Source organism: Canis lupus, chromosome 27 (genome assembly GCF_048164855.1).
Source record: "Canis lupus baileyi chromosome 27, mCanLup2.hap1, whole genome shotgun sequence".
Lineage (NCBI taxonomy): Eukaryota > Metazoa > Chordata > Mammalia > Carnivora > Canidae > Canis > Canis lupus.
The window spans coordinates 15,956,437-15,965,251 of NC_132864.1; the positions used below are offsets into that span (position 1 = coordinate 15,956,437).

At 44.1% G+C, this 8,815-nt stretch overlaps 1 protein-coding gene across 1 annotated transcript; it reads left to right on the forward strand.

Moving 5' to 3' along the window:
* Positions 1–727: 727 nt before the first annotated feature.
* On the forward strand, positions 728–4,099 carry LOC140619316 (disintegrin and metalloproteinase domain-containing protein 1a-like). The gene has a single exon (XM_072802554.1). It carries the CDS (start codon positions 1,115–1,117, stop codon positions 3,563–3,565), a length of 2,451 nt encoding a protein of 816 aa, XP_072658655.1. The 5' UTR covers positions 728–1,114; the 3' UTR covers positions 3,566–4,099.
* The last annotated feature ends 4,716 nt before the right edge of the window (positions 4,100–8,815 follow it).

Genomic DNA, 8,815 nt, shown 5'->3' on the forward strand with positions numbered 1-8,815 from the left:
ATGGTTGTGGGTTTCCCAGAAGACACTTTTAGCCATTCAGGGCAGGCATTCAAGCAAGTACAAACAAATAACACACAACAGATGAGACATCACCGTACCCATACCAGGGTTCACTTGATAAATAATTCTTGTTCATCTACTCTTGGACAAGCCCTCTTCTAGACCCAGGGGTATAAAGATGAACAGACAGAAGAGGTCGCTGAACCCCCAGAGGCCATATTCTAACACAAGGGAGACTTTTATCAGGATTATCTAGTTCAGAACAGGCACAATCTTAGTGTACCAGTATGTCAGGGCCATCTCGAGAAGGCTGTGGGCCTCTACGCACCCACCAACATGGCCATGATACTCATGCATAAGAGGAGACCGCTCTATTAGCATCCCCATACACATGTTTGGACTGTGTTATAAACAGAACTCGAGAAACCAAACTTTGGTGATGTTAAAACAGAGAGGACTATTGGCCCTTGCCCCGTGAGTCACCAGTCCACGTGAGTCTGTCCTGTGGCCACAGTGCCACCACTCTATCTGCCTTAGCTAACAGACTGGCCTGTGAGGTGTGCATATCACTATAATGCCATCGAGGGATAAAGAACAATCTGAATTATGATGTCTGTGTATCACAGAGCAAGAGTTTTAGAAGAGGGGAAGTGAGCGACAGAGTGTGCTCACCAAAGATGTCCAATCCCCCTGGTCTGGAACACTTGGAGTTAGCCAAGCAACGGACGACCAGAGGGGTGGGGGTGGGGCATTCTGTGTGGCACAGTTGAGAAGGCATGGAGGTTTTGTTTCCACTCTCAAGGTAGGGTCTTGCATTTTAGAGTTTGCAGTCCTTCATGATTATATCAGCCTATGATGTCGGAAGGACTTTAGCCAAGGTGCACTGAAGCTGATGCTGTGGAAAGAAGTCACAGAGAAAGGACACTATCTGAAGGATAACAGATCAGAAAGACTGGAAAGGACACAGCCAGAGGCTGTGCCTCTCACAGGTAGACAGTAGCCACCCTTTATGCAGCCAGAAGAGATCTGGAGCTAATGCCTGTGACTGAGGGTCTGTGTGTCAGGGAGAGCTGCTGCTGATGGACGCAGGCCACCCACCATCAGCTGATTCACAATGGCCATATCCATGGCAGCTTCTTTGAGACACTCTGCCTCCTTGTCTTCTCTGCAGAAATACCAAGTGGTTACCTACGAGGCTGGCCAAGTGTTTCAGACTTGGGCTCCCCACGTGAAGGACTTGAGGCGGGCACTGGTAGCACCAGGACCTCTGTGTGTCAGGTTAGGGGTTTTGTTGCTGTTGGTACTGATTTTCTTGCCAAGCTTGTACTGTGACCCTGGATCTGTATATTACTCTTCTTATGAAACAGTCATCCCCAAGAGTCTGACAGCCAAGGGAAGGGAAGACCCAGGGGAAAAGGCATCTTATGTACTATTAATGCAGGGCCAGAAACAGGTGATTCACCTGAAGGTGAAGAGAGACTATTTTGTGAGTAACTTTCCAGTCTTCAGCTACCACAATGGTGTCCTGGGGCAAGAAATGCCTTTCATCTCGCATGACTGTCACTATGAAGGCTACATAGAAGGAGTCCCAGGTTCTTTTGTTTCTCTCAACACCTGTTCGGGCCTCAGGGGCATCCTGATTAGGGAGGGAAAACCCTATGGCATTGAGCCCATGGACACTTCAAAACGGTTTGAACATGTGCTGTACACCATGGCACACCAAGCTCGAGTCTCCTGTAATGTCACTTCCAAAGGCAGCCAAGTGGTGTCCACCAGCCGGCAACAAGGGAGCAGGGAGCCTCGCAGTCTACAGGCACCGTCCTCCTTTTGGTCACACACCAAGTACGTGGAGATGTTTGTCGTGGTCAACCACCAGCGGTTCCAAATGTGGGGCAGTAACGTCAATGAGACAGTCCAGAGAGTAATGGACATCACCGCTCTGGCCAACATCTTCACTAGGGGAATAAACACAGAGGTGGTGTTGGCTGGAATGGAGATCTGGACCGAGGGGGACCTCATAGAAGTCCCAGCGGACTTGCGAGTTACACTCAGGAATTTCAATAGCTGGAGACAGGAGAAGCTGTTCCATCGTGTGGAGCACGATGTTGCCCACATGATCGTTGGACATCATCCTGAAGGGGATGCGGGGCAGGCATTTCTCAATGGTGCCTGTTCGGGAGGCTTTGCAACAGCCGTTGAATCCTTCCATCATGAAGATGTCCTCCTGTTTGCAGCGCTCATGGTCCATGAGCTCGGGCACAACTTGGGTATTCAGCACGACCACTCAGCCTGCATTTGTAAAGATAAACACTTTTGCCTCATGCATGAAAATATCACTAAGGAAAGTGGCTTCAGCAACTGCAGCTCTGACTACTTCTACAAGTTCCTCCGGGAGCATAAAGGGGCCTGCCTATTTAACAAGCCTCGGCCCAAAGGTCGCCTGCGTAGGCAAGCCACGTGTGGAAATGGTGTGTTGGAGGAGGATGAACAATGTGATTGTGGACCTGACTGTGGTAATAACCTTTGCTGTGACCAAACATGTCGGTTGAAGGAGCAGGCACAGTGTAATGATGGACTATGCTGTTTTAATTGCCAGTTCAGACATAAAGGATTCATGTGTCGCTCTGCTTTGGGAGAGTGTGACCTCCCAGAGTATTGTGATGGTTCTTCTGGTAAATGCCCCACAGACCTCTATAAGCAAGATGGTACAGTGTGTGATATAATTCACTATTGCTTTAGAGGCCGGTGTAAGAACCCTGATATTCAGTGCATGGATATATATGGTTCCCCTGCAGTGTCTGCTCCAGAAGACTGTTATATTTCTATGAACAGCAAAGGTAACCGGTTTGGGAACTGTGGCTGTCCTACTGCAGTTGTCCCAAGATATGTTAAGTGCTTTGATGAGAATATATTTTGTGGGAAACTTGTATGTACAAATATTACCCAGGTACCACCAATAAAACCTTACCATACTGTGATCCAGGTAGCTCACAAAGATGACTGGTGTTGGAGCATGGATGCCTACAACATCAGTGATATCCCTGACGATGGAGATGTGCACACTGGCACTCTCTGTGCCCCACACAAAGTCTGCATGAATTACTCTTGCACTGATCATGTCGTGCTCAAGTACGACTGTGAACCAAAAGAAATGTGTAATGGGAGAGGAGTTTGCAACAATTTAAAGCACTGCCATTGTGAGGCTGGCTATGCCCCACCTGACTGCAAAGCTCCAGGAAATGGTGGTAGTGTGGACAGTGGCCCTCCTGGCTATCTAGATGATGGAATTCCACGTGAAGATAAAAGTAAAAGTCATAGTTTTGATCGTGGTAATTTTGGTAAAGGTGGTGAGAATGCAGATGAAAGCAAAAGCCTTGGCAACTTATTGTACATATTCCCCTTATTTCTTGTAGCAATATTTTTAAGTCTGATTATTGCTGCCAGTGTTGGGGCTAGAAAGGAGATATCACAGTGCTCACAAGAGGCTCTAGAAGAAACTGAAGAAGTAGCTGTACAAAAAGAAGTAGGCAGATTAGAGGAAGATGTAGAGGGAAAAAATGAGTAGTGGTAGGAAGAAGTCTAATATAGCAAATACCAGAATACTTGGTGGAATGCAGGTTCAGAACATGAAGTCCACACTGATGGTTGCAATGGCCCTATAAATAGGGACTCTATAGTTTGTAGACATGACATCTGGGCAAGGAGGGCTTTTCTCATTCAATTTAGTCATGGATTATATATACATATATCTAAAATATTTTGTTAAAATATTTTAATACTTTCATTATCACATTTTATTAAACATTTAATTTAAACTTTTCTCATGAAACATTCAGATCAATATCTTATGTTAGTAGGTCTAATTTTGAGATACCTGATGTTTAGGGAATGTCATCTTCCATCTACTATGCGGACATACAGATAATATGTCCACACATATATGTCCCTATATATATTGGGGTCCCAGGTTTTTCACCTCATTCATAACTACACATTACATTGTTTCTATGTTGGTTGTTCTAATTGCTCTGTGAAGTGTATCCATGAAATGAAAAGATTTTAAATTAAAAAGTAAATAAATATCTCTTTTCAAATGAAACATCACTTTAGGCTTTATGTGGCCTGTGATCTGGGTCTCCTTCCATTTTGTGGTTCTCCATTTAATTCAGGTTGGTACGATCGCCCTGGTTCGGGGTGAAAGAGGCAGGGATGGGGAAAAAGGACAAGAGGTGACCTTGACTGGTGCTCATTTTACATTTTTCTATTTTCTATTTTAATTTTGTTTATTCTCAATTCCTTTTCTAAGTTATATACTGTTGAGGGAATGTCTTAAAGATACAGAGATTTGGAAGGTAGTTATTTAAAAAGACATAACAAGGGAGTGTTATGGCTTAGCAGTTCAGTGCCTGCTTTCGGTCCAGGGCCTGATCCTGGAGTCCCAGGATCGAGTCCCACGTTGGGCTCCCAGCATGGAGCCTACTACTCCCTCTGCCTGTCTCTCTCTCTCTGTCTCTCTCTCTCTTTATGTCTATCATGAAAAAAATAAATAAATAAAATCTTTTAAAAAAAGACATAACAAGCACCTATATAACGTTATCCATTGGTACAAGGAATTAAACACTTCACATTTGTTGTCTTAATTTTATCCTCCCATCTGTCCTCTGAGACCTCCATCTTCTAAAAGAGGAAACAGACCCCAAAGAGTTCTGCTCTAGAGTTAGCAACAGATGGAAGCTGTGTCTTGCCCAATGTACCACTGAATCTACATTCCCCACTGCTTCATGAGCCCTTCCTTCAATTAAAAAAAAAAAAAGTGACAAGTGACTTTAAAGACAATCGATATGTTCTTTATGTGCCCACAACATAGCTTCTTCCTCAGTGACTCTGAGGAAACTAAAGCCATACCAGATGGGTGCTTGATCACTATCGTGAACCCACCAGACTGTGTACTTGTTACCAATGAAAGTGCCTTTCTCCCTATTACATCCTGATGTCATGGAGTGTCAGGTTTTATCTTATTCAGATCTGAGGTCCCAGCTCACTGTAGGTGCTCAGTAAATGTTGACCAAGTGAAGGACTTTAAAATAGGAGGGTAACTTCTATGAATGCCACTTGCCAAAACCTTGCTTGGGTGCAGTGTTGCTTCATGTTGAGTGTTCTGAGTCTCAGGGAAGTTTCTGAGCATCAGTCCCTGATGATACACTTGCTGAGTCCCTCTTCTAATGCCTGACACACATGCGCAGAAGAGAACAGAAAAAAAAAATTCCGTTAAGACGTGATTTCTGCCTTCAAGAAGCTTATGTTAATTACTTTTGCTGGAACAAAACTAAACTTCAGGGCAAAATCCAAACTCAGGACTTCGTTATGTAAGATTCCAGGTCATGGGATTCGCTGCTAACCAAATCTCAGCGTGTTTTGTGCCAGAAGATCAGGATGCATGGTGAAAAGACACCATTAGTTGGTAGTCAGCCGAGAGTTGTGACGACAAGGGTGAAACTGAGTAAGTGAAGGTCTCCACTTGTAAACTTACACATGTGATTTGGGACTTTTGAAAAAGATGTGGAGGATTTCTGCTGAGAAGCACTTCAGTGGAGAGCAGGAGGGGTTACTTTCCTAACTGCACATGTGATGGTGACTATGGTAAGAGTTAAAGAGCATCACATATTTTTACTAGCTTCTCAAGCATAAGGGAATCATGATTTAGATAGGGGGTAATTATGCTTAGCTAATTTAATGGTGTTCTTTAAAGACCAAAAGTCAGATAGATAATTGGGAAACTATCAGTAAAACCTATTTAAAACTCCACAACATGAATACTTGGGTGGCTCAGTCAGTTAAGCATCTGCCCTCGGCTCAGGTCATGATCTTGGGTCCTGGGATCCCAGCCCCTGGTTGAACTCCCTGCTCAGCGAGGAGTCTGCTTCTTTTTTTTTTTAATTTTTTAAATTTATTTATGATAGTCACAGAGAGAGAGAGAGAGAGAGGCAAAGACACAGGCAGAGGGAGAAGCAGGCTCCATGCACCGGGAGCCCGACGTGGGATTCGATCCCGGGTCTCCAGGATCGCGCCCTGGGCCAAAGGCAGGCGCTAAACCGCTGCGCCACCCAGGGATCCCCTCTGCTTCTCTGTCTTCCTCTGCCTCCACCCCTATGCTACCCGCACTTACCCCCCCATTAGTAAATGTAATATATTTTTTTTTTTTTTAGTAAATGGAATCTTAAAAAAAAAAAAACCCAAACCAAAAAACTTCACAATATTTACATCAAACTTTAGAAAAAATTAGCAAATATGCAAGTTGTAAGTTGAATGAACTTTGTTTTTTAGTTGCTGTCCTATGACTGCAAGATGAGGTTGAAGGCAGGAAACAAAGGTCAGGACAGGCTATTTGAATGAAGTTCCTCTGAAAAAGAGATAGAAAATTGGACGTATTTATAAACTGTCAGATGAATCTATTTTTTAAAGATTTTATTGATTTATTTGAGAGAGAGAGGAAGGAGAGAGAGCACAAGCAGGGGGAGTGGCAGAGGGAGAGGTAAAAGCAGGCTCCTTGATGCGGGGCCCAATCCCAGGACCCTGAGATCATGACTTGAGCCAAAGGCAGATGCTCAACCGACTGAGCCACCCAGCCACCCGTGTCAGGTAAATCTTAAAATGTGTGGAAACCCTAAATCTCAGGGATTGAAGGCTGAAGTTCTTTAGCATATGCTATGGCAGGGAGGAGACCAATTTTAGTGTGGGCACAAGAAGGGAGGTAGGGTACCTTGGGTTCCAGGTTCAGCGTTCTGCATTTTGTGTGACTGCTTCTACAAAGCACACTCTTGCCTGATCCTCCGCCCCCCACCCCATTATGTTTGGGGTATTCTGAGGCGTTCTTGCTTCCATGTTCCAATAACCTGTGTGGGTAGTCACTAATGACCCAGCCAGCTGCACCTAAGAGATTCTGACAGTGACTCCTTGCCGTCCTTTGCCCCCCCTTCCCTGAGTGGCTATTGTCCTCTCTCTGCTCCCTAAGGCTGGTGGAGACCGAGGCCCTTCCCTTAGTTTCCCAAAGCACAGCCAAGTCCAGGCTCTAGATTTTTATCCAGGTTTAGAGGGAACAAAGGGAAACTACAGTGTGGAAAATAATGTATATGGGTGTGGCCAATATTAAAGTTCTTGGAGTCCAGACGTCTTGCCCCTCCCTCGGAGACTTGGACAGGTCCTCTCTTTCTTTGGACGTCCCCAACGTGACATCTTTCCTTGTCCATGCAGGAGTACTTTGGGAATGTCCTCAAAACTTGGAGCCAAACACCAACCTCCCTTCTGGGGCTCAGTTGAAGGAAAGTAAAAGATTTATGTTAAACACAGGTGACATATCAACCTCATAGGGGTGCAGTTCTGCACTAAATAAAGTTTTGCACTCATCACCAAAACTTTTTTTTATCTGCAAAATTTCTTGACACCATGTTAAAAATTAAAATGAAAACTTAATGGTATTTACAAACTTCAGAATTTTAGTGTTTCCTTTGGGCAAATATGCTCACTGAAATGTTTTCTCAAAACCAAGAGCAGACTTCCTTCAAGAATGTTTGCAAAGTGCTGACTCTTTAAAATTACTATTCCCCCTGCTTCTGGACATAAGGCTTTAAAACTTCTTGGACCAGGGAAGAATGGGGGGAGAAAAAGGTCCAATACCACTTTCGTTATTTAATATAATTATGGCAGTCTTACATGAGGAGGTCATGTGTAAGGACATGTATGAGGACCAAGAAGGCATTGGATTAGTTTGTGAAGCAGAAAGCCATGGGTGAGTCTTCCCACAGTTAGAAAACAATTTTCCAAATACTTACAAAGGAAACATCGGAGGCGGAATTATGACCAAGTGTTTGCAAACAAATGCCTGTTTTACTGCTGGAAACTACCTAATCGGGCTCTCTAGTGACCTTCCTGAGGTTCTCCAGACACAGACTGTGTCACCACAGCCTGGAGTTCAGGAACGTCCACTGCTCTCTCGTTATCTAGGGTAGTAAACCTGGTGAGGCATTAAAGGGCTCTGACAACTGGGTCCTCCTGTCCACTTCTAGCCATTATCTCCTACGACTTTTGAAAACAAACATGTCCTCGTTTCTCCTATTCGTATGTCTGACAGGGAGGACCTGTGTTCTCGCTATATGCCATGGCCACTTGTCTCTCTGGGCTTTTGATTCTATCAAATGACCTTACTCTTCCCTATGCTCACTTGGTTCAACCTTCCCAGCTCCAGCGAGGCTCTTGAAATTGCTCCAGCATACCTTTCTCTACTTTTTTGAAGGACACATGGGTTCTCTTTGAGAATACTCACGGAAAGAACCTATAGGGCAGTCAGTCTGAAACAGGCCATCAGGGGATTGTTTTCTACAGAACAAGGGAGCATCCATCATCCTTGTCCTTGAGTGAAATGACTGGGTGACGGGCACTGAGGAGGGCACTTGATGGGATGAGCACTGGGTGTTATACTCTATGTTGGCAAACCGAACTTCTATATATATATATATATATATATATATATATATATATATATATTCAATATTGTATATATATATTTAAAAAAAGAAATCTCCAGTTAGTACGTTGAAAGTGAGAAATGTGTGTACCCACGCAACATGTTCTCAGAACCTCAAAGTCTGAAGGTACTCATGCTTTGGTGGAGAAATGGAAAGAAAGCTTCTCAAGACACAGGAGGAGTGAGCTGCGAAGCCACAACCTTTCTTCTAGTAATGCATTTTTGGTCACCTACTAATCACGAACTAGGTGTGAGTGCAAACAGTTTCCCATGAAAAAGGGATATAAAAAAAGG